General features: G+C 34.3%; 2 protein-coding genes and 1 long non-coding RNA gene across 3 annotated transcripts; all 3 read left to right on the top strand.

Moving 5' to 3' along the window:
• The first annotated feature begins 10,484 nt into the window (after positions 1-10,484).
• Positions 10,485-15,382, top strand: LOC132306802 (inorganic phosphate transporter 1-4). The gene is made up of 2 exons (XM_059804375.1): positions 10,485-10,614; positions 13,374-15,382. The coding sequence occupies exon 2, from the start codon at positions 13,436-13,438 to the stop codon at positions 15,065-15,067; it is 1,632 nt and encodes a 543-aa protein (XP_059660358.1). The 5' UTR covers positions 10,485-10,614; positions 13,374-13,435; the 3' UTR covers positions 15,068-15,382.
• A 1,241-nt stretch (positions 15,383-16,623) lies between these two features.
• On the top strand, positions 16,624-23,288 carry LOC132306803 (uncharacterized). The gene is made up of 6 exons (XM_059804376.1): positions 16,624-16,727; positions 16,822-16,916; positions 18,945-19,045; positions 20,529-20,598; positions 22,591-22,643; positions 22,822-23,288. Exons 1-6 carry the CDS (start codon positions 16,715-16,717, stop codon positions 22,925-22,927), a joined length of 438 nt encoding a protein of 145 aa, XP_059660359.1. The 5' UTR covers positions 16,624-16,714; the 3' UTR covers positions 22,928-23,288.
• A 1,366-nt stretch (positions 23,289-24,654) lies between these two features.
• LOC132306801 (uncharacterized) lies at positions 24,655-26,892 on the top strand. The gene is made up of 2 exons (XR_009482103.1): positions 24,655-24,958; positions 26,097-26,892. It is a non-coding gene; the product is annotated as an uncharacterized LOC132306801 (long non-coding RNA).
• Positions 26,893-27,315: the final 423 nt, after the last annotated feature.

The raw sequence follows: 27,315 nt of genomic DNA, 5'->3' as shown, positions 1-27,315 counted from the left end.
TACTATTCAGGTTGAGGTCGCCCTATAGTTTAGTGAAAGCCCTTTTAGTGCGTATATATATATATATATATATATATATATATATATATATATATATATATATACGGACTATGTAGTTATTGTTGGATTGATTAGGATGTATACGTGTATCGGGTCTCTGTTTGGATTGTAGTAGAGTAGAAGTTGTTCATAGGCCTGACCCCCTATTATTTTTCAGGTGTTCGACAGTTCTAGTCATAGAGCTTGTTCGTGCCGAGCAAAGTCAGTCATTCACTCTTCCGACTCTACTTAGGACTCTTTTTCATGTTTTAACTTTGGAATTTATTTTAGTTTAGTTATTTTAGTTGGGATATTATTAGGGGTCCACTTGATGGATTCCCGAGTTGTAATGGTATCAGAAGTTTTGGATAATTTATTCTTGGAGGATTTTATTTTCGCTTATTTATTTATTTATTTATTTTTTGTACTCAATGCTTGTTAAATACTTTAATTGTTTGATATTTTCCTCGGGTTTGGGCTTGGGCCTGATCAACCCATGTCTCGGAGTCGAGGGGTATCACAATACACCATTTCTCTCTAGTTCTCCTATTTCTCTCTCTATATTTATATACACTTATACACGCATTGCTTCAAGCTTGATTTTGGAGAGTTTAGAGTGAGAATTTAAAGAAGAGCAAGAAGGGAGTTTTATTTTACTTAACAATGGCTATCTTTTTAGACCATTATTGCAAAGGGTTTGAGGATTTCAAATTTGGGGATTACATTAGGGCTTGTTTGGCTAGGCACACTTGAGGTAAGGGTTTTCTAAGACCTTGAACTTTGTCTTTCATTGAGTAATTAGGCCATAAATTCATCAAATTTCATTCCTTAGTGCAAAGTCATGAACATGATGATGTTGGCATGTTAATGTATGAGAAAATATGCTTATATGCGTTGAAAAAGTTGTTATTACAAGCTAAATGCTAAGTGTTAGCTTAATTGAGTTGATATGATTTATATGATGAGTATGTTATTGTTAAAGTTTGGAAAATACTATAATTTGTAGCAAATGCCATGATTATATCCATTGTATTGAGAATGACACGTTTATGTCATTATTGCTATATAGATGAAATTGAATTTGAGTTGATGAAAATGATACATTTGCATGACATGGCGGAAAAGTGAAGTAAGAAAGGGTTTGAAATGAAGTTTTTATTGAAAGAATCGGATTTCACTAGTCTGGTGCTAACTTTGAACAAGAGAGAGCGCGTGCCGGTTTAGGACGTGTAAAGTTGATTACTAGGCCCCAAATGGTCGTCGGTTTAGAGGTCAGGGATAGCTAATCAATCTTGCCTCGGTAAAGTCGGTTAGAGATTTTCGGTGTGAGTTAGAGTCGGTAGAGACTGAGTTTGGGAGTATTGCGTATTGCATTGCATTTTATGCACAATTGTGTTGAAATGTATTATTGTCATTGATGGAGATAAATGTGATGAAAAACCCAAATGCATGATCTCTGTTCCCTTTTTATTCCATTTATGTGTTATGTGGCTCAAGGGAGTCCAAAGTTGATGCCTTAGGCATCTTTTATTGAACCTCCGTACTCACCCCTTCCTCTAATATTTTTCAGGTCACGATAAGGAGGTAGTTTGATGATGTTCCTCCACAAGTGTAGTCAAAGTTGACTTAGTCATCTTTTGTAATCTTTTGTAACAATGCTTATTTTGAAGATGATCATTTGGTAATGGGACCATGATTCAATATGTTTTATAGAAAAATGATAAGCGCTGAAAAGTGTGCATTTAAACCCCTTAAGCTTGAATGTTCTAGGACCTTTATCTATCTCATTTTTCCGTTTTAGTTTAATTTCATGTTATCTCCCTTTTCAGACACTTATCCCCAAAAAAAGTCAATTCAGCTTAATTAGAGCATTAAAAGAAGCAATCTCAAGCCTAGTGGAAGAAGGGAGCAAAGTGGTGAAAAAGTTCTCTCCGATCGATCAGAACCAAGATACGATCAATCACACTGTGATCGTTCCAACCTTGCCATGATCGATTGAACCCCTTGTCCTTATCCTTAGGAAAATTTCCTGTTTGATCGATCCAACCTTTCATTCGATTGACCGAACTCTTTTGATCTTATCATCACCTACCACTTTTGTCATTTTCCCAACAATATCTCAGCTTGTCCTTATCCAAAAAGTGCACCGCTATGGTTCGATCGATCCGATTAACCATGTAATCAATCGAACTACCACAAATTGCGTGAAAAGCTGATTTTAAGCCAAATTAAATGTGTTCTCGTGGTGCAATCATTTGGAGGTCCTTGGCACGAGGTCTAACCATTGGGTGTGACATTTGAGCTACCTATATAATGATTTTAGCTAATTTTAGTAAGGAGGTTGGTTAGTTAGAGAAGGACTTGGTTAGAGATTAAAGAGAGAAACATACAATTTGGGAAAATTATTCCACTCATCTAGGGTTTCTACTAAGAATACAAGAGGAGGAAGATGAACTCTACCATGGAGTAGCCCTTGAGGGTTGGATGACAACATCAATGAGTGGCTAAACCATTCTCTTGGGGCTAGAGATAGCCCTAAGCATGCTTCCTAGACTTTGATGTTTTGTAATTAATGGGGATTTGTGTTGTATTTCTTGTCTTGATATTATATATATATAAATCTTGTTTCTACAATGATTTGTGTAGTTTAATACTTCCAATTAATCATTTAATTCTATCCATATGTCTATGTATGCTAGAATGGATGTTCAAGTGTTTATCTCTAGATTTTGTGACATTGATGCATGTCTATGTGTGTTGATATTATGAATCTAATGATGGTCAAGTCATGGTGCTTAAATGGATTACTCTTGTAGTTTATTTGATGGTTCATACTTATTTCTTGATGGATTGTGCCACCTCCTTAGTTTAATTAGTTTAATTTTCATGTTACTAGCTTAGTTGTAGTGTAATTGCCTTACTTTCTTAAATAGGTGGACAATCCATTCTTGTTGTTTGATATTCCATGCTTATGAATACAAGTGGTATATTTCTCTAATTTGTTGAGTGTGTATTAATTGTGGGCTTATAGAAAGATTAATGGCCTAATTTGATATGTTGTGTTATTTACTAGATTGACTAGACAATGTATGCTTACTTGACCATCCATGCTAATAATTCAATTAATGGTACATACTTTCATTTACAACACATAATCCCCCTAAAATATTGAATGTTTAGGAAGATAATGCTTAGTGGTGAACTCTATGACCTAAGACTCCTCTCTCATATTCTCTACACCTCATTTGTTTTAGTTGTTTTACATTGCATTTCTTAGTTTAAATTGTAGTATAATTCAACCAACAAACTATCTTTTAATCATTCGACCTACTAATCTAACAATTGATTCCAAAACGCGCTTCCTTTCCCTTGGGATGATCCTTACTTACTCTACCTACATCAATAGTTAGTAGTGGTAGTGGCATTCTATAAATTCAAACTAGCCATTTTTTCACACTTTTGTGCAACTCGGTTTGAGCGACACCAAAAAACATTGCAACAAAGGTCTCAAAGGGACTAAATTTGTAAAGCTATTCTTTTGGGCATGTAATTACTATTTTAAATTGTTCTTTTGTATCAAATGAATGGAATAGAATTGTTGGGAATGAAATGCATATATAGAGGTGTTTATGTCTTTTCGTCGTATTGTATGCTCGTAAATTATTTTGGTTATGTATCCTTGCATGTGGATACTTTGGGACAAGTTTTGAGTTGTATGAATGTGTACATTACCATAATTGCAAAGTAAGATCAAACCAGAGCTCCATTAGGAGTCAATGTCCACATTCTGGGTTCAGTCCGATCAATCGGATTTTTCGATATTTAGAATATTTTGAAAGCCTGCCAAAATCTGATCTCGGTCCGATCGATCGGATTTTCCCAGACTTAGAAAATTTTGAGGTTGTCTAAATTACTCGAGTTGACCAAACTTCAATTAATCATAACTTAGCTATTTCTAACCTAATTTAAGCCATTCTTAAGTCTAGATTTATGCATTTTGAGACAACTTTCCATTGGCATCAACCTCATTTTATGATTTTAACTTGAAATAACTATTTTAACCCTCGTGAGCCTAGGGTTCCGGCATGAACCCGGTCGGAGTTACCATTCTTAAACGATCCATTATGATTATATATGACTAGTATGACTTCATTATGATTCCTAACACATAATAAGGTAAATAATTACCATTTTGTCCTTAGTTGTCCCTGGGTCGGGGTAGGACCTGATTAGCTATCCGGACCCCCGAGTTTAGATCATTACAAATACCACGGGAAATAATATATAAACAATTACCTACGTAACAAATAACCAACCATTTATAGAAACAAATCACTTGGGAAACACACACATGAGATTTACGTAGTTTAACAAAAACACGCCTACGTCCACGAAGAACAATATTTTCACTAGATTGTAAAATATACAAGGATAGATTAGAACTAGAGATATCACTCCACACCCTCAACCCTTCACTTTCACATACCCAATCATTCATAAGGAAAACCTAATATCTCAATCTCAACTTTCTCCATGTAACGACCCATTCCACCACATGGTATGATATTGTCCGCTTTGGGCCTGAGCCCGCACGGTTTTGCTCTTGGGCTTCACCCCCAAAGCGGACAATATCATACCATGTGGTGGAGTGGGTCGTTACAAATGGTATCAGAGCCTGACCCAGCCGGAAGTGTGCCGACGGGGACGTCGGGCCTCCAAGGGGGGTGGATTGTGATGACCTTGTGGGCGGGTGTGCCGTGGGCGGGTGCAAGAGACACTGTCAGGCTACCACATTGGCGAGTTACAGGGTGCACAAGTCCCACGTCGCCTGGGTAGAGGAAATGTGAAGTGCTTATATGTAAGTGCATCATCTCCAATTGGTATGAGGCCTTTTGGGGTGAAGCCCAAGAGCAAATCCGTGCGGGCTCAGGCCCCAAGCGGACAATATCATACCATGTGGTGGAGCGGATCGTTACACTCCACATAACGTTTATCCTTTTATATACAAATAAAGTACTCATTTGTACAAGAGTCGCACCGTTTCAAAATACAACGAAAGTAATCATGTATAAGATAACTCAGAAGATAAAGAGTTTATCACCGTCTTCACATCACATTACGTATGTTATAACATGTATAACGTGGGTGGACCCCAACAGATCCCACCAAAGCTGTTGTGGTATCGATTTTTGCGTTGTGAGATACTCCACTAACCAGGCTGTTAGTTATAATAGCACTGCTCCATATTTAATTATGTTAAAGAAAAATTACAAGAAGCGTTGCGGAACCTGAAACTAGGGGTGGCAAAGTTTGACACGACCCACCAACACGACTCGAACACGACACGAGTTAAATAGGTTTGGGTTGATCTTAAACGGGTTTGGGTGGTAAATGGGTCGACACGATTAACCCGTTTAGTTAATCGTGTCGTGTTTGGATTGAGGGATTCAACCCGTGTACCCGTTTATACCTGGTTAACTATACGTGTCATTGTATGGATTGAGGAGTTCAACCCGTGTAACTATATGTGTAATAAGTAAATTTCTAATTAAATTTTAAAATAACTATTTAAACTTGTATCTTATAATTTTTTTTATTTATTATTTTATAGATTAGAGGTTATTTAGTAATTTGGTTAGATTGAAATTTATATTTTTCTAGTATTTAATGTTTGATCTAGTATTATTAATAATTTAAATAACAAAATATTTGATTTTATTAAACAGGTCATTAAACGGGTTACACGTGTAATCCGTTTAATAAATAGGTTGGGTTAGGGTTGAGGGTTCCTGACAAGATTATTAAACAAGTCTTGTTCGGATTGAACTGTTTAGTAAAATACCCTTAAATCGACACGACACGATTACAATCCGCGAACACAAATTCCACCCCTACCTGAAACCACAGAGGATATGCCTCTTTCTTACGAGAGAATATTCATGTTTGTATCCATAAATTTTCAATTCCCAAAGTAGATGCAATCATTTTTTTATTAGGAGCCACTTATTTAGTATGATTAAAAAAAATATGATACTACAAATTCAAACTCGAAAGTACACTTTTCGATGGATCAACAATGAATAATGAATGCGAGATTGCAATAAGAAAATTCTTTTAAGAAAAAGATATTTAAGTTTATTTGTTTAATCAATTTGCTTCCAACCACCTTAATGCATCCCACGCATGGAATGCATTTGGACCACCATTTCGATTGAAATGATGGACTTGTGTAGCATCATAACTCATTCTTTTAAGACATAAAAAAAACTAAAACAGTGAGCTGAACTAATTTGCAGTTCACTATTTGGCTCACTGTTTCTGTTTCTTTTAACTGTCCATTTAGCATATTTCTTGTTTTAATATAGATAAGAGGGGCATCACATCTAAGAGGAAAAAATGTGGTCCTTGGTTCAATTACCAATCTCATTGTTGGCGGGCAACAGGTTTTTTTTTTTTTTTTTGAATAATAATAATAATCACTGTTGACAAAAACAGTTCCCTTTCCCACCAAAATTGACCATACAGTCATCGAGCACTTTCAATTACACCACTTCTACTTTTTATAGGCACAAAAGTTTAACAAAGCACTTTTGCGGGAGTTTCCAAGAACCCCAATTAAATGAGCCCACTAATTTGTTTGTTAAATAAGGAAAATATAGAGGGAGGCATTGCAGTTATGGTGGTTGTGCGACTATCTTGGACAAGCCTTTTTGTTATGTTCCCCACTCAAAAATGGTGGGGTGTAAGTTAGAAAGGTTCAAAGAATCATCCTAATTTTCTTACTTTTGATCAACAAACACATATATACATATACACATACTTATACATATATATATATATATATATATATATATATATCATAGGATAAATTACATGAAATTTTTTTATATTTTGTCATAATTACAGAGACTTCTTATATGGTTTTAAAAATTACTTAGACCTCACCTAAAAATAAAATTAACCTACACGAACCTCCCTTTTATGACAATCAACGCGAGTCAATGACGATTTTTGCTAATGTCATATACTTAATTACTTAAAATTCCTATGATACCCTTCACGCTTACTCAAAAGCATCTAGTATTTTAGTAATTTAAGCTAGCAACATGAGGGCATTTTAGTAAATTAGACAAGTTCGTTATTGCACTTGACAATCTGTCACTAGGAAAAGAGGTGCTAGTTCCTTTTTTAGGGAAGGTTCCAATAATTTCTGAAATTATTGGAGAGATCCCTGTAATTTACCTAATATTATATTACTAAAAGTGAGAGATTTTCAAAGTTTGGCTAGTGATTCACGGTGAGCCAAAAAAAAAAAAAAAGGAAAGAAAGATCCAGGAAGCTCTACTTTAAACCAGGGCCCTTCAGATTGGACTTGCACTAGTGTATACATATTTATGGAAGCACATGCACACAATATCATAGTGGTGGGGATTGTGAGAGTAGGATAATTTTTTTTTTTTTGGTGAAATTCATTGGCTTTAGAATGAGACCACCTTCGTGGCACTATCAGAAAGGATATAATTTCTTCCACTACAAACCTAGAATGCCCTCATCCATTAGAACTGTATCCTTTTTGAAATATTTATTAATTTAAAGTCAAAATAAATCTACTAGATCGCACTTACTTTGATTTTATTGATTAAAGGAATATTGCGACAGTAAAAAATAAAGTCAAAAATAAACTTTATGCAGGTCGTAACCGCGGGGACGGTTGGCTACTATAGTTCCCACTTTTCTTGTCTATTATATAATTATTAAAAACATAATAAAGTACAAAAGTCACACAATTTTGATTGATTTAGCTAGGTGGGAATTAACCTCACAATATTTTTATATTCCTGGCGTTATTATGACATTAGTTTATTTTCACATAAAATTAGTTGAATTTATATATCCGATAGTGGAACTCCCCTATCACTACCTTATTAAAAAGTACTCACCTAGGAAGAACCTGTTCTTTACAACTAATATGTGGTATGATATGATTCCGACCAAAAAGACGAGTACCATTAGAAATTTGACATTTTGTTATTGTTACTACATTAGCATAATTAATTAATTATTGAATGGTGCTGGCAGAATGCATCCAGCTAGGGACAGAGTCAGGAATCTGATTCAGGAGGGCATATTAACACTGACAAAATAATTTTTTTTCAAACAGGCCAAAAATATAATAGTGTAACAAAAGTGCATTAAAATAAGTGAATAAAAAGATAAAAAAGAAAAATAAAGTTATTGCACATAAATTATGCATGAGTGCAAGAAAAAAGAAATTTTTAAGAAGAAAATGAATTTTTTAAGAAGAAAATGAAATAAAAAGAAAAAATATGAGAAAATTTTGATGGAAAAAATAGATTTTAATTGTAGAAAGAGAATACAAAAGTTTTTGAAGATGACAAAAAGAAATTTGAAGAATAAGAAGGAAAAAGAATAAAGAATTAAAGACGTTTTTAGAAATAGATAATTTTATGGGAATAATTTATAAATTTTATGAGAGTGTTTTATAGAATACAAAAGTTTTTTAAGATGACAAAAAGAAATTTGAAGAATAAGAAGGAAAAGGAATAAAGAATTAAAGACGTTTTTAGAAATAGATAATTTTATGGGAATAATTTATAAATTTTATGGGAGTGTTTTATAAATATTTACAAATTATACGCATAAAATAAAATAAAATTTAGTAAATTCAGGAACAGAGGGACCATTTTAATAATTTCAGGGAGGACATTTTATCAATATTTACAAATTTATGGATAAAAAAAAATTATAATGGGGCATCATGGGCAGGGGGCAGTTGCCCCTCGGGCACATGCTGCCTTCGCCACTAATCCCAACCATAGGATACATTCAAGTGGGTCCAATGCATTCTATGGCTGGGATGTTCCGATTGAAATGATAGTCTTACTAATCATTTTCTTTAATTATTTAATCTCTAGCTACCGCGAAAGCATCAATGAATGGCTTTTATTGGAAAAATTATTCTCAACCTTTGATAGGAGATATTATTGTAAGAACTCCAAACTCGGATTTTTTTTTATATCATTTTATTCTACATGTCTAGTTTATGTAACAATTCATATTGCTTATTCATATGTTGTACGATGTAATGTGTTGTACTAATCATATACAATATCGTGAGCGGTTTAGGTATTCCTCCACATAAAGGGATTCAGATTCATTATTGTAAACTACTATGTAACATTTTTCATCACGGAATATTTGTGGTTTGCCAAATCAATGAAACAAATGTGAAGAAAAAAGAAAGGTTGGTACATGCATAGGCTGCTCGTAGTTGTGACATAATTAGCCCACAAACAATGTATAGGATTGATCATCGTGTGCCATATTTGATATTTCATGTAGTTGATCTTAAGTAATTGAGAAAAAATTTAAACATTGTTTTACGGATAAGTAATCAAAAAATTTCTGTAATAAATTATTTTTATTTTTATATATATATTTTTTGTAATACCCTAATAAAAAAGGGCAGACTTTGGCATAAAGCCTCCAGAATGTACTTAGAAAATTGGTCGACCCGACAACATAATAGAACCTTACCGACAAAGAAAAACTTTGATTCTATGATAAAATTGTTTCGACTTATCAAATGTTGTTATAGTCAAATTAAGGAAATTTGTACTCGACTGAATCGCAGGGTTCAAATTCAATCTGGGAATTTGCATGTGCTTAAATGGTAACTAAAGAAAAAGGATATACTTATTCTTTAAAATTATTCTCATACTCCATAAGGAAATTGGAGGGAAAACGAGGGATTCACTAACGCCTATTCTGCTGCCCTCTTAAGAAGGAAGGAAATATGAGGAATACCAAATTTAATGAAAATTTAATAATACTGATTTTATCCTTAAATTAAATTTTTTTTTTTTTTGACTGAATCCTTAAATTTATTTGACAAAATCAAATTACTACTCATTTCATTTAAATGTAAAACCATAAAGTGACAAATTTAATACAAAAAAATTCCATTCTAATAACAAATAATTAATTCACCCCTTAGCCACATGTAATTTTCAAACCGGCTTAATTATCATAAATCACATGCATCATTTAATTCGAGGCCCCACTTTTAATAAGGCTCAAATCATACATGGACTTAAAGTTGCCGTACAACTATATATATATATATATATTTCAGTTCTCACTCCAAAATTGATTAACACTTCCATTTTCTTTCTTTTTTCTCTTTAATCAAAATAAATAAATTAATTTCCACTCATGCTGTATTTTATTTATTTATTTTTCTAATGCTGTATTACAGATCAAATTGGATACTTCCATCCCAACCAATTAATTTGTAAAATGACGAGATTGCCCTTACCAATTAATCCACAAATGAACCATGCCAGACGCGTTGACAGCTTGACTCAGATTCGAAAACTCTGCTGTTAATTCCACAGATGCGAGAAAAAGGGGGGAATATACCCGCAGATGCCCCTTTCTTGGTTCTCTCCGTTGCATATAAATCCTCAACCCTCTCCAAAACCCAACTTTCATCTCAAACCAGCTTTCCCTCTCTCTCCTACTCATATTCTAAAAAACCATACAAACAAACAGGTCAGTAGTCACAAACTCATTTGTCTGTGTCTTTTTCATTTTTAATACCAATTGTCTCTGTCTTTTCCATTGTTATTGTTTCTATTATTCTTTATCAAAACTCATTATTCTCCTTTTTAAAGAATCTTTCTTTCACACACACCCACAACACTCTGTCTCTCTCTCTCTCTCTCACACACACACACACATTCTTTTTGTAATTTGTATTGTTGCATGCAAAGGTGGTGTTCTCTACATTGTTGGAATCGTTGTATAACTTTTCTTTGAAATTTTTGTATCTAATAATTAATTTTGTTGCCTATGTGAATGAATCATAAGATAGATCTCAATTTTTGTCAACACTAAATCAAAACTCGCTTTTTTATTTTTTATTTTATTAGGTAAGTACTTACATACATTTTACAAATTGATCACCTCAGATTCGAACCCCTCAACTCTCCTGTGAGAACTCGAAAAAAAAAAAAAACAAGAAAAGAAAGAAAAAGAGAAGAAGAAGAAGAAAAATACCCCGATGGAATCCTAACCCCATAAGAAGCAAGACAACAACAAAATGGACAGCCCTAAGTCTAACTGTTACGAGACATCAACAATAAAACCCCCAAACCAAGATGCCAACAAGTTCGATAGGAACAGGATTCTACCAAAACCCTAACACAACGCCCCCAAAAAAAAAAAAAAAAAGGTTATACTAGTATACCATTGTGCTAATTACTCATTGGTTAAATGAAACCCCTTTTACCTTGATGGGCACTGGTCAGATGGCATGTTCTTTTCAAGGAGAGATTGAGTGTTGGAGTCCCATTCGAGCCTTGCACGTGGTTGGGTGCGTGTTTGTTTGAACTTTTCAAAAAAAAAAAAAAAAAAAAAAAAAATTGATGAAACCCTTTTACTCTGTTTCAAGATTAAAGTTGGTAGTTCAATATCATAGTAATTTTTGTATCTAATTATTGATTTTGTCACCTCTGTGATCAGATCATAAGATAGATCTCAATTTTTGTCTTAACTAAATCAAAAACCCTTTTTTTTCTGTGGTTAGGTGAGTAGTTAAACACACATTTCACAAATTGCTCATTACGTCTTTTAAGGGACGAGAGGTTATACTATTAGGCTAATAGTTAATGAAACCTTTTACCTTGAGGGCATTAGCTCAGGTGTAGGATAGATTGAGTACTCTGAGTCCTTTTTGAGCCTTGTGACGGTGTGCGTTTACTTGAACTTTCAAAAAGAAAAAAATAATAAATGAAACCCTTTTACTCAGTTTCAAGATTGAAGTTGGTAGTTTAATATCATAGTAATTTTTTAAGGTATCTCATCATTCCACCTTTGTTTTTTTTTTTTTTCCTTCTTGCATGCAAAGGATGCCTTCTTTTACATTAGCGACAACTTAGAGCTTTTCTATGAGTTTTCTTTATTATATCTTTGATTGTGTCCCATCTATAAACGAGTCATATGGTAAAAATCAGTGCAATATTAAATGATTGAAACCCTTTTTTCTTTTCTTTTTCAAGATTGAAAGGTACAATTTCACTTCCTTATCTTTTCAATTTTGTCTGTATATATGTCATTCTGAAGGTATTTTTTTATTCTATCTTTGTAATTTTTTTCCCTTAACATAACTATTTTCCTCTATTTTGTAATTTAACACTAGTATGAACTAAAACTTTGTTTGGTAGATGCTAATATTGCCGAAATTATTGCCGGTTCAACAGCCATATCTTGTTCTCCTGAGGAGTGTGTGACTGTATTAGTGCTCTAAAAGGTTTAAATCTTGCTTTAATGAAGCTGTTGTTTGTAACATAGATCTTTGCCATTACATGTCTCTATATGAGGATGGTTGGTTGTAAACCAGTTTGTTTCTTACTAGCAATTTAAATTATCTCATAACATGAGTTCGGTTTTGATTTTAATTCAACCTCAATAATTATGATACAACGATCAGCTTGATAATTTTATTTTAATTCCCCAATATTGGTAGGTGTAAAAGGTGTGTTGGTTTAGATTTTTAATGATTTCTAGTGGTATTGTTCTTGTAAATGCCTTGTATTTTTCACTTTGAATTCTTATTAATTCATTTACATATAAATACATTGTTTGATTTCTTACTCGGGTTCTTTCTTTTTAATCATTTTTACGAAAATATGAGGCTCTTCTATTCATGTTTTTAATTTTCTGTATATGAATTTCTGGTCATGGTAATCTATTTTTTGCTTATGTGAGGTAGTGAGATACAAAAATGTGGTTAGAATAAAATGAAGTCACTCACTCCACATTGGACATCCAAATGGGGCTTTTTTTCCCATTTAAATATTAGGAAAAGGGTTCATTAATCTTTTCTGTATGCTTTTACTAATGTTTTTATTTTTTTTTATTTTTTTATTTTTTCCTATTTTCATATAGTGATGTAGTTTTTGCTTTTCTGAATAATTAGAGGACTTTTTCGAGTATTATGTATTTGGAGGGAATAAATCATCCTTTTTAGAAATTTGAATAACACTGGCTCTTTTTTCATGTCAAATTGTTGATATTGTTGACTCCTACACACTCTTTTTCTTATCTTGTGATTTTCTTTTTTAGTGGAATTGAATTTAAACACTATTGAGTTGTGGTAAGGTTATTTTACTTTATTGCAAAAGGAATGCTTATTTTTAATTCAATTCAGTGTCACCATTCATAAGGAGTCAAACCTTGATATTTGATAATCAGTTCTCATTATTTGGTAATGACACACATTCTTATCACTCTTTTTTCAATTCTTGCAGAAAAAACTCCAAGAAAGAAGTAGGTGAGTAAGGGAGTGAGCTATTAAAAAAGATAGCTAGCCATGGCCGGCGAACAATTGCAGGTGCTTAATGCACTCGATGTGGCAAAGACACAATGGTATCATTTCACTGCAATCATTATTGCCGGCATGGGTTTCTTTACCGATGCATATGATCTCTTCTGCGTATCCTTGGTCACCAAATTGCTCGGTCGCATATACTACCATGTTGAAGGTGCAGATAAACCTGGCTCTTTACCTCCCAATGTATCAGCTGCTGTCAATGGCGTAGCTTTCTGTGGAACTCTTACGGGGCAACTCTTCTTTGGCTGGCTTGGTGATAAAATGGGCAGGAAGCGAGTCTATGGCATGACTCTCATGCTCATGTGTCTTTGCTCGGTTGCTTCAGGCCTTTCTTTCGGGAAGGATGCAAAAGCAGTCATGTCCACCCTTTGCTTCTTTCGGTTCTGGCTTGGATTTGGCATTGGGGGTGACTATCCTCTCTCTGCCACCATCATGTCTGAATATGCAAACAAGAAGACTCGCGGTGCCTTCATCGCTGCTGTGTTTGCTATGCAAGGGTTCGGAATTTTAGCAGGTGGCATATTTGCCATTATAATATCGTCTGCATTTGAGGCCAGGTTTAAAGCTCCAGCATATGCAGTTGACCCCATTGGCTCAACTGTCCCGCAAGCAGATTATGTTTGGAGGATAATTGTGATGGTTGGAGCGATTCCTGCTGCACTCACTTACTACTGGCGGATGAAGATGCCAGAAACTGCTCGTTACACAGCTCTTGTCGCGAAGAATGCAAAACAGGCTGCAGCAGATATGTCAAAGATCTTGAAAGTTGACATTGAGGCCGGGCAGCAAAAGGTTCAGCAGATAGCTGAGAAGCCAGCCAATTCATTCGGTTTGCTCTCCAAAGAATTTTTCAGTCGCCATGGGCTTCACTTGCTTGGAACGACAAGCACTTGGTTCTTGCTGGACATTGCATTTTACAGTCAAAATCTGTTCCAAAAGGACATCTTTAGCGCTATTGGATGGATTCCTCCTGCAAAGACTATGAATGCCATACAGGAGGTCTATAAGATAGCAAGGGCGCAAACTCTTATAGCTCTATGCAGTACTGTCCCAGGCTACTGGTTCACAGTGGCATTCATCGATAGGATGGGAAGATTTGCTATTCAGTTGATGGGATTCTTCATGATGACAGTGTTCATGTTCGCGCTGGCCTTTCCTTACCACCACTGGACTCACAAAGACAATCGGATTGGATTTGTGGCGATATACTCACTGACCTTCTTCTTTGCCAATTTTGGACCCAATGCCACAACATTTGTTGTGCCAGCTGAGATTTTCCCAGCCAGGTTCCGGTCCACTTGCCATGGGATATCTGCTGCAGCAGGGAAGTTAGGAGCAATTGTTGGTGCTTTCGGGTTCTTGTATCTGGCTCAGAACCAGGACAAGGCCAAGGCAGATGCAGGGTATCCAGCAGGTATTGGGGTGAAGAACGCGCTCATTGTATTGGGCGTGATCAACTTCTTGGGCATGTTGTTTACCTTCTTGGTGCCCGAATCAAAGGGGAGGTCCCTGGAGGACATGTCGGGTGAGAATGAGGATTCAAATGGTGCAACAGTGGGGGAGTCAGATCAGCCGCCTTCTTATAATGGCAGGACAGCTCCAGATAGTTAGGCGTTTCGTGTAGTTTCTAAGCATAATGCTGGAATAGTCTTCTTTCCATTGAAAGGGAGAGGCTGTAATGTTCGATTTTCTTTTTCTCTTACTACTTGTTATGTATTTTTGTAGGTTTTGTTTTCTATCTGTTCTTGCAAAATCGGAGAAATTCTAGCAGTCCTTTCCTTTTTAATCTGCTGTGATTTAGTTTTTTAAGAGTACATTGGTACATATAAATGGAGTCAGTTTCATAATTTCACTGAAATGACTTTATTCGAAATTATAGGTCTGTAGATGTAATTATGTATAAAACATGAAGTGCATTTCAATTTCCATTTCACATTTAAGGATATCTGAAGATTTCTGTTAAGACTGATGAGAGTTCATTTCAGATCATTGGTCATCCTTTTGTTCGAGCTAAATTAAAGATAATGTTGGATGCGAAGCAGAAATTGCTCGGTGCAATGGTAAAAGTTCAGACGAACAAGTGTGAGGAAGTTATTCACAAACAATTCTAAAATCTCACAACGAACATCAATTTTTGTCAATTATTAGTATCGCATGGTACAACGATAAAAGTTTGGACTGACAAGTATGAGAAAGTTTAGAGCAAATGATTATGAAATCCCAGGACGAACATCACTCCAGGTGCGAATTATTTTTTTAAAATGACATGAATAATAAAACGTACTGGCAATATTCTTCACAGTTGGTCCCTTGCCCTTGCCAAAGGTTTGTAAAATGTATAAGGCCTTCCATAATCTACCATGTGCCATTCGATTGGCAGAATACAATTCCAAAACTTACATTTCCTACTTGTTTTTCCAAGCAACCAAACACCGCATGGATATAAAAATTCTACCAAATCATAAATGTTGATATAATTACGAGAAAAATCCTTTTGTTTTAATATTTTTTATTCAATAATAATAAAACTGATGACACTTTACTGTCGGTGTCTCACGAGATGTCTCACATAGTCGTAAACTAATGACAATCGTTGTAGTGTCGACTCCATATTTTGTGAGATATTGACCTAACTAATCGAGTGTTGGTTACAATAGCAGTGCTCTTCAACAAATAGTTCGGATTAAATTAATAATTACTAAGAAAAAAATACTAGTAATAACAATTTAGTTCCAAAATTTATTTTCTAATTATTTTATATGAACTCTTTTTCTTTTCTTTTCCTTTTATTTTATTTTTATTTTTGTGCTTTTAGGTTCAACAAGGAAATGGAAAAGTACTGAATTCCGATGCTGATGGTGAATTTTACTTGGTGAATTTTGGTATTATAATTGTGAAATTTATTCATTTATGAAAATGAACTTTGAGTTGTTTTCCGGGAAAAAAAAACACACACACAAAAAAAAAAACAAAAAAGAAAAAGAAAAAGAAAAAACCGAAACAAAACAAAAATAAATAAAGTACTGAAAAGTACCGATGATGTGTCAAAATCTGATTAGTGACAGCAGAAAATATCGCTGTGGTTCGGATGACTAGTCAAACTCCTGCCTAACGTGAAGCCTTTTTCAACAATAACCTATATATATGTATATGTATATATAGTCCGTGATCGAGAGGGTTTACACGAAGGGACAAGTGTGCCCTAGCTATTTTTATCGAACATCTGATCAATCAACTTTAAATTTTCGCGGCAAAACAATGGAACCAGAAGGTAGCCGTTGGACGACCCCACCATTTGCTTCGTCTCTGAATTTGAAATTCCCTTTACACATAAATTCGATGATCCTCCTTTTTGCTTCTTTCAGGGCAACGAACTTCTTCGAACCCATCAGCAATGCTCGCCGCTCTTCTAAGCAAAAGGGCCAAACTTCACGAGGAACTTCGAAGCATTGAAAAACAAGTGATCTCTTCATCTTTCTTTCCTTCCTTTTTGATGATCTCTATTTGTAATCTCTATTTATAATTTGCATTTTCATTTTCTGGGTTTTGTTAATTTTGTTTGTTATATTAATATAAGCTTGTTGATTTTATCAAGTTAGTTTATTGATGGATTTGGGTTCATATATTAATGAATTGTTCAAGAAATAGGGCTGAAAGTTTCTGAATAATTGTTTGAATGTGTGTGATTTTGGTAAGATGAAGCAATGAATTAAAACTGTGTTCATGGTGAAGAATTTTGGGTTGTTTCTTTCTGCTAGTGTTTGTTTGTGAAATGGGGTTGAGGCAACTTCACATGTATAATCAAATCAAGTTGAAGTTTGTAGAAGTTTCAATTGAAGGTGGTGTTGTGGGTATTTAGAGATAAGTTTTTGTTGTGGATAAAATCCAATAAATTTTAGCTCATGCTTAATCAGTTTTCTAGTTCCATGTCCTTTTTGTGTTAAGACTCGAGTGTTCTTGTGATATGGAATCTGGATCGATGGTTTGCAGAATCAGCACAGTTCTAGAACATTGAGTTTAGGGGTCCTTTCCCCTCTCATAGCACAACATATGTTTTATTACATTGAAACCTGATACAATTGAGGTCTTTTGAGCTTGGCGATATGTTGTTCATGACTAGTTTGTCACTATCTAGAAGTTTTTAGATTAATTATCCCTTGTAGTATAATTCAGCAACTCAACAAATTCGTGGTCCAATTACATGAGGTCCGCTATATGAATCCTATTAACTATCCACTGTATATATGTCTCTGAATCACAGTACTATTCTTTGAGGTAAAAATGTCTTAGTGCATTTGAATTACTTTGTTATGCTCAAATTGAGTTGCCTAAATGAACATACCCCCATTCCATTTTAAGCAGCACGAGACATTCTAGTCCATGTACCTTAGAAATCCACTTTCAGTTAAAACTCTTTGATTCCCTTAAGAAATGAATAGTGATGATTCTTAGGGAAGGAATCACAAGAATGTGTCAAGAGAAAAAGCCGAGACTTATCCATTATTTTTTCTTCTTATTTTCCTAGAGATCAATTTGTGAAGTGTTTACAATAAAAATTACTCCACTGGCCAGCAGCACCTGTTGCCCCTGTCAAGCTTCTTTCTGCTAAATGCTTTTCACTATCTATATGTTCCATCAAAACAATTTACATAGAGGATTTTCTTTAACAGAATATATCAAATATACAAATATATTTTTCTTTACTTTTACGTCAAATTCTTAAACTTGGTGCAACTGCTCAGAGAGCTTAACTTCTTTATACCATATCGGAATGGAGTGATCCGCTGCAATCATCAACACCACCATGCCAAGATTATTGCTGAGCTGCTACAGAAAATTAGAAAGACAATAGTCTGAGGCTAAGTCTTTTATGAGATTTACCTTGAATTTTGCCCACAGTAACTTTGACTTGGTCCCTGAAGTGACTTTGGCACTTGAACCTTTCTTTCCCTGAAGTGTCTTATAGTGGGCTTAGCTTGGAATTTGGCTTGTTGTGACCTGGTTCTTGGTGCCTTTAGTGGCATCCCCATTTTCTTCTTCATCATTGGCACATTATAGTCTTATTCCTTTCTCTATGATTGTTATCATGGAACTTCTACCCATAGTGTTAAATCTATTTCTGTCAGCATCTACTTATGAATAGTTATCCAAAATTTTCTAGTGTTTGAGGGAAAGTAGGATAAAGAAGCAGATTATGAAATGGAAAATAAAGAGGATATAGGAATAAATCCAAGTAGTATATCTTGCATTACGGATGGAGTTACCTTCTTTATTGTTATCATGTTCAATCGATTTAATGTTGTCCAGTTTCTATGAAATTGTAAAGACATATCTCGTAGTATGTATGTACTTTCAAAGATTAAAAACTAATGTGATTGCCAAATTAGCAATAGAAAATTGGTTAAAATGGAACATCGAACTATATCTTTATAATTTTGAAGCTCTTTATTATTTCCCTTTGGAGCCTAACATTTCATTTGAATTCCAGGTCTACGATATGGAAACAAGTTATTTGCAGGATCCAAGCCAGTGTGGCAATGTATTGAAAGGTTTTGAAGGGTTTTTGTCATCAACTAAAAGCACCACTCTGTAAATCCGCAAACTTTTTCCTTCCATATTGTCGATGTTTTCGTGTGCCCTTAATGTTTATCCTTTATATGAAGTAATTCATTTTACGTATTCTGAGCAATTGGCAGGTATCATGTTTTGTTCTTTTGATAATATAATATCTGAAATCATGTTCTGCAGTTATTTATTATTATCATGGTCCCTCATCAGTTAATGTTCCTTCTGCTGTTTTCCATAGTGTTGTTTTTCAAAGGAAGGGAACCTGTGATGTATCAATATATACACATCTACTTTCTTCACTCAAATGTATCCTTGTTCATATTTTTGGTCTCTCCATTTGAAGTAATTTGGAATGCTGCAATCCTCCTGTTAACCCTTTTGCACCAAACTTGCATGTGATTCCCTATAGCCGTAGAAGAGAACCACTTCAACAAATTCATTCATTTAGATCTAAATGGGCCAATTTTGGAGATGAATCCATCTATTATCTATTTTTATGTCATTCAAATTCCTACTGAATGCACAAAAATTGGCAATTGCTTTAATCACCATGTTATTTTTAACCCTAAAATGGCCTTATTCTAACAAGTTTCAAGGAACACAATTTGGCTCACTTGAAATAAAATGGAATTATTAAAAATGCCATATAAATTAAATCACGTTTAATTGATTAAAATTAAGATGGTATGCTACCATGCAATGAAGTCCAATAAATTCTCAAAAAAGAAGAGTAAAGAAATTTAAGTTGTACTAGGAAAAGAGGTAATTGAAATGAGCATTGGTGAAGGTAGTGAGAAGAAACAGTATAGTTGATTACTGAAAAGAGTACATTTTTAGATGGTTAAATGAGGAGAAAGAATTTATGAAACCAAGTTGAGTATTCAATATTTTGTTATGTTGTAGTTATTTGATTGATCATATTTTCACAAAAAAAAAAAAAAAAAAAGAAGAAGGAAGGAGAGAAGATAGAGGGGGAGAGATAAGAACATCATGTTGGATATGGTACCTTGCGAGTTTTAACTTTTTTAAGTATGTGTCCTGCCCTGGAGGACATTGGCTTTTTCTGCTTTTCTTTATATTAGTATATACATACATACATACATATATATATATATATATATATAATGTGCAATCTTCATCTTTTGATTCACTATAGTCTATTCAAGCAAAAAATGACCTAAGTGGACAGTAATCACATTCATACAGTCAGCATCTGAGAGGAAGCCAACTTGATTAGAATGTTAGATTTGGAAGGATAAAGTCTTTCCAAGGGGTTTGATAGGTCTTAATCACTGATTTAAATTTTGATTTTGGAAGATAACTTTTAGATTAATTTATTCCAATAAATGCAGTAATAGCAATCACTTTGCTGTTAGACATCTTAAAACTAGATTTGTCTTAATAGCAATCACTTTGATCATAGATACTCTAGATTTGTCTTTTGATGGATTATTATCTCCATCAATTATCAATAACAGGAACTTTTTCAATATTGTGGCTGCAGCTTAAAGCGATCCCGGAAGTTTCAGCCTGAAGACAGACTCTTTTCGTTATCCTCAGTCACCTCACCAGCAGTAAGCATTCTGAACCCTTACTTACATTTGTGCTGCATTTGGTAGGAGAGTATGGAACTTCCAGAATTTTCCTTGCATACCTATGTTGTTTTCATGCACTCATGAAGTGGTTATACTTTTTGTTCTTTTTGCAAAGAAGTAATCATTTCATTATTATTTTTGTGAAGGTGTTATAATCTAGAATTTATACGAGAGAAAGTGAATTGCTGGATTGAGTTTATCAAAATTTATCTCACATAGAGTACTTGTTCAGGATTTAAGATAATGTCCATTAAATTTGTTGTTACTGCTCCAGACATTACCTTGAATGAGATTGCATGGGTAATAGTTGTATTTTTGGGATAATGATGACTTTTGAAAATTAGAAGGTCACAGTTCACCTTCTTATTGCCTTTTTGCGGAGGGGATGTTGTGTGCGGGATGGTGATGGGGTTGCAGTAAGGGAGAGGATGTATGATATCATCTTTTCTAAAACCATCATACAGCAGCAGGGAAGATGTGGAAAGACAAGCATATCGAGTGAAAAATAATTTCAGGTCACTTTTGTGCAAATCTTGGGCATGGTGGTAGAGAGGTGTCTGTTAACAACTTATTCCTTGTCACAAAGTTGCAATGTAGAGAGAGAGAGATGCTGATTAGCTCTCTTAACACACATTACAACTATGTTCTCAGACTATTCTCCTCCTTAAATGCTAAGCCAGCTCGTGTGTAACGGTCCACAGTTAGCTTGTAATGTTATTATTGCACTCAGTTGCACCTTCTGACGTAGAATATGTAAACATTTCATCTCGAATAATTCCTGCAAAATAATTTGGAGCTCCTGAATGATAATCAACTTCAGAGGGAAACTTTGCTACAGTTGCCACTGTTTTAACTTCTCAAGCATCCTTTTTCTTATGAAATAGATAATACCTGAACTTCAGATCGAGTGAGCAACATGCAGGACTATACCTGTATTGACCAGCTTTCTGACTGTGAAAACGTTCATCTCTTTAAATGACTATGTTTAAAATTATTCAGCCTATTGAGGGGACCGCTTTATCGTCATCTCCTCCAACCATTCCTCGTGCCATGCTTGTTTTGAGATTCAACATTAAGTGGAATGGTTTTTCCATAATTTATGTTGCGAGTGTCTGGCAAATCCTGAACTAAAGTCCAACAATATTTTTACTTTGTCCATCATGTTGTGCCACAGGGCTGATAGTCTACATAAAAAATATTGAATATGGTTTCTGCAACATCCATTGATGACAAGTTGAATATAAATTAGGGATAGGTTGGCACATGATATCTGGCCTTTATACTCATTTCCCTGGGGGATATTGTATGTGAGTAAATTCACAAGTCACGAATTTCATTAGCTCGCAAATGTATTATGAAACAAGTCCTTTTTGTTCTAGCACAACATGCTTCCATGATGGATGTGGATTAGTGTTTTGGTTTATTTGCAGCTTGATGTTGAATAATGAATTAATTCTGTTTTCCACTGTCGTTAGAAATAAAACGACAAATAGTTTTCGAGTCTTTGCTATTTTGATCAAGTGATTTAGGGTTTGTTAGTGCAAATTGAAAGTTGATGACTTGACCATCAGAAATCAAGGATCCTTTATTAATTTTGTTCTTCCTTTGCAAATCGTCTGAATCCAAAAAGTAATTATTTGGGAATGTTCTAGTTTTTCATTTCAGAAATACTGAATAAACACAAGCTCATTACTTTAATGTAAAAATGTGCGTGTTGTGTGTGTGTGTGTGGGTGTGGGGTGGGGGAGGGGTTGAGAGAACAATAATATTGAGATGAGATCTGTGAAAAGTCAAATGAATTATTAATCTCTTATTAGCGGTCAACAAGGAAAGCTCATAGCTCTTTTCTGGACACTACTGTCTTAATAGCCTTACTCTTCTTGCAGAAGGCTCTCCTCCATAAGAGGAGGTCATATCTAACTTGCAGTTTGAATTTCTCCTCTACTTTTCTGGGACTTGCGCTTATTTCAGGCTGAGGAGCAAGCTGTTGGACGAGATGGTGGAGGTATAGCAGCAAGCACACAGTAAGTACTCCAATTTTTCATTCTTACAATCTAGTACCATGTCAAATGATGAAAGTTTTAAGCTTAATAGAATCCATAAGCATAATCTAGTTATTAAATATAATGTAGTTTCGTTGTTGATTCGAAACCCTTGGGTTGAAGTAGCCACTTTTATTCACATGGATGAGTATCTTTGCAGGGGAAAACCAAGGAAGGGAAGACCAGGGCCAAGAGATGCAAAGAGGAGCAGGCATTCAAGTGAGCCGGACTATGACTATGAAGATGATCCTGACATAATTATGTAAGAATCATTTTAAGGGTGACAGAACCTACCATGGCAGGACCAGAACTGGGTGATGTCATTTTTTGTGTCAGTGGACCTATCGGAAATAAGCTTTGAACAATTTAAGAACTTGCAATAGGGAATTTTTTTTTTTTTTTTTTTTTTTTTTTTTCTCCTGAAATCATGTAAATGACTAGTATCAATGGAGCCCCTTCTGGCTTAAACATTATGGGAAGCTTGAACTGCCTCCACAAAATTATCTATAAGGTTTTTGTGCCTGTGTATATCATGTCATTTTGAATATGTTCTATAAGAATTTGCTCAAAAAATATGATTTTAATTCTTCTTTAGATATTGCTGATGATTGCTATGCATTATTTCGTCACTTCAACACTTCTATTGTTCTTTCAAAAAAAATTCTAGTCAATTGATTTTTGTGTTGATTATATATATGATGCTGACTTGTTTGAAGCCCCATACCTGTTGTTGACCCTTACGTCATATAAGCCTCGTATGAGTCGTATCTTCCTATTCATCAACCGATGTGGAACTCGTTTAACTGTGAACAAGATTAATATTGAGACGGCTAGAAGAGACTTTCCAATCTTGCCAAGGGGATGGAGAATGTGCTTTAAAATCTCCCCTTGATGAAATCTAGTTGTCTCACACCAGCAATATATGTTTTTACCATGGCCTAGTCCACTTGAATCGCTTCCATAAAAGAGTTCTTAGGGAAATATTTCCCTCAAAAAACAATTGGAACTTTCAACTATAAGCATCTTATATCCTATTAGTTATTAATAAAAATAAATAAATAATTTTTATTATTGATGTTGTTGGGTTTAGTTTTAAGTTTTAACAAGCCCACCCGGTATTTGTCATTATATAGATAATCAATTCATTTGATTGAAAATTTATTTATTTATTTATTTATTTTTATTAATGGCTAATAAGATATAATCATATAATATGTTTGTAGCCATCCAGTGCTCTAATCTACGAGGCCTATTCTGTCTCTGTATATTGAATTAGTTTTCGCACGAATATCCTATAAAAAATAAAAAATAAAAAATAAAATAATAGTAATAAATAACATTTCCTCACTTTTGGCCATGACCAGCGATATCTACAAGGCTCGAAAATAAATTCATTGTTGAATAACTTGATTGGATTTATGAACTTTTTCTTTTATAATAAATAAAAGAATACTAAAAATTCTAGTCATACAATTTCTCAATTTTGACACAAGGTATTAGATCGAATTAAGACATTCAATTTAGTAAAATAGTTAATATCACAAAGAGAAATTGTACTTTATAAATTGATTACACGAGATTGTCCTTGACTCACACGAGATTATAATTATAATTCTTCCAATTCATGGCCCAAGTAAAATTCATTCGTTTATAAAAATTTCTCACAATTACTAACCAAGCCAATGAATTAACTAACTAATCTAAGAGGATTATGGTTGGTACTAAAATACTGTAAGTTTGTTTGGACAATTGATGAGTAATATTAATTTTGAATTGGAAAATAACTTTTATAGAAATCTCTTAATTAGATGAGATTTTTTTTTTTTTAAATATTAGATTTAGAATTAAAAATAAATTATTGATTTTTGTATGAATAAAATATAGATCTACAAATTGAATTAAATAGGTTAAATTAATTCCATGAAAAAGTTTATTATCTTCAATCAAATACACGGAGTATTTGCAACAAATTTAATTTTGTTCTGAAAATATTTCCCGCCCCAGAAAAAAAGGTTTTTAGCGCCAAATCCGTTGAATACCCTTTCAGCTTCCCTCTCTCTCACACGAGTCCCACCCCACCCTTATCAATCCAGTCTCTCCCCTCCTACATTTCCTCTCCCGTTAAAACAAAGACCCAAACAACACTCTCTCTGTCAACGTCACCGGCGAAATTCGAGTTCTTGAATAGTAGCCGTTCGACTTCATGAAGGGGGATTCAAGGACGATTTTGGGATTGTTTTTGCCGCAATTTGAAGAACAATCAACTTCCATCAAGCTATTTGAATCTTCATCACAAGGTTGGTATCCGTAATATTTGTTTAAATTTTGGAATTTCTGCCGAATTAGGGTTTCTTGTTTGTGTTTTTGGGAGGGGATTTTGTGTCAAGATATATTGTTTTTGTTTTTGGTTGCATTCACTACAACAAAAATGATTGTTTACAACCAGGTATTTACAAGGCGCAAAATTCATCAATTTTCGTCTTTGGATTTCAAGCCCTAAATATAGAGCTCTTATTCTCACCAATCTATCACACAACAAAGAGTTTGAATCAGTGTTTGGCCATCAACAATTTGCATTTTAGTAGCATCTGATAGAGCCCCCTTCACTTTCTCACAGTAATTATGGCAGATCTTTTAACAAAAGAACAAATATTTTGGATCATATAATTGGTCATTGTTTGGTTTAACAAAATTCAAAGATTGTCGTTTACTAATTGATCATTTTTTATTAGGAAATCTCTACTCATAAAATGTGATACCCAGTATTATCTTCTATTTGGTTAATTGCATTAACAGGGATTTAAAATAGAGAAACCGAACAGTATAGGCCTATATGCGCATAAGAAATCATGCTTCAGTGGTTAATTTTTTATTAATTGATATATCCGGAATGGGATTGATTTCGTTGGATAGTGTTGAATATTCTGGCTCAAAAGCAAATTGCCAACTCAGCATCTTATCACCCATTACATCATGGTCAACTTGTCTTTCAAGATGAGTGATCAGCAAGTAGGCCTGATCACCAAGCTGTGGTTGAAAAGTTTTTTTGTACCAGCCATCCATGCGTGATCAGCAAGCCTTGGTTGATGTTTTTGGCTATAAATAGCCACGTAGCTCTTTCATTCCACATCATCCAAGTTTGAGTGTGTTTGCTCAATATCAGTAAAAGGAAAGTGAGCGTTTTGGGTGTAATTTAGGTTTTGTGTGTAAGCTACTTAGTCTTGTATCTCTTTATTTTCATAGTAAAATATTGTTCAATCTTCTCCCCGTGGACGTAGGCATAACCGAACCACTTAAATCCTTATCTCGTTTGTGTGTGTGCTATTTTATTTTTTCTTATAATTTATTTTTTTTTCTTGTTCTTATAAACTCTTATTCGATCATTTTTTTCATAACAAACTGGTATCAAAGCTTGGGTTCGTGTATTGTGTACAGATACTGTTCACAAATATGGTACTATTCACCGAGAAATTTTTTGGGGAGTTTTTTGAGATGTTGACCAAATACGAGATTGAGAAATTTGATTGCAAGATTAGTTTCAGTCTTTAGCGCATTAAGATGCAGACTCTACTGACTCAACAAGGTCTAAAGAAAGTGTTGTTTGGGAAAGACAAGTTGCCAACAACTATGTTCAATGAAGACAAGGATGAGGTCGATGAAAAGGCGCACAGTGCGATTCTCCTGAATCTAGCTGATGAGGTGCTGCGTGAAGTTATTGATGAAAACATGGCAGCAAAGTTGTGGCTGAAATTGGAAAGTGACGAAGTCTCTCACCAACAGACTTTATCTAAAACAGAGATTTTACGCCCTTCATATGAAGGAAGATATGCCTCTTAAGGAACGTGTTGTTAATTTCAATTCTATTATTATGGATTTAAAAAATACTAATATTAAAATTGATGATGAAGATCAAGCTCTTATTTGTTGTGTTCTTTGCCTCCTTCTTATGAGCATTTTGTTACCACATTACTTTATGGAAAAGACACCATTAGTATAGAGGATGTTAAATCCTCACTGAACTTTCAAGAGTTAAGAAAAAAGGTGTCTAGGTTATAACGGAGATGAACAGGCCGAGGATCTGGTTGTGAGGGGAAGAAGTGAGAAAAATGGTTCTGGTAGTAGGGGCAAATCGAGATCTAAATCTAGGTTTTATAAAGATACTGAATGTTATTTTTGTCACAAAAAAGGACACATTAAGTGGAATTGTCCAAAATTGAAAAATAAAAAGAAAGATAAAAAGAAATCTAAGGATAAATCCACTAGTAATTCTTCTGATGTTGCTGGGGTTGCTGAGGAAAGTTCCTCGGATGTCGAAAATGTTCTTTCAGTTTCTGTCAGTGATTGTCACTCTAGTAGTGAATGGGTTCTTGATTCTGGTTGTTCCTATCATATGTGTCCTAATAGGGACTGGTTTTCTACTTACTATTCTATTGATGGTGGTACTATCTTAATGGGGAATGACAATCCCTATAAGACTGTTGGCATAGGTACAATCTAAATTAAGATGCATGATGGTATTGTTAGAACATTAATTGATGTTCGGCATGTTCCAGATTTGAAAAAGAATTTGATTTCTCTTGGTACTCTTGACTCTAATGGTTGCAAGTTTTCAGCTGAATGTGGAGTTTTGAGAGTTTTTAAAGGTGCTATTGTT

The sequence above is a fragment of the Cornus florida genome, unplaced genomic scaffold (assembly GCF_030987335.1).
Source record: "Cornus florida cultivar Cherokee Brave unplaced genomic scaffold, ASM3098733v1 CherokeeBrave_3.0.0_Hap2_Chr05, whole genome shotgun sequence".
Classification (NCBI taxonomy): Eukaryota; Viridiplantae; Streptophyta; class Magnoliopsida; order Cornales; family Cornaceae; genus Cornus; species Cornus florida.
This window is presented reverse-complemented; position numbering and strand designations above follow the sequence as displayed.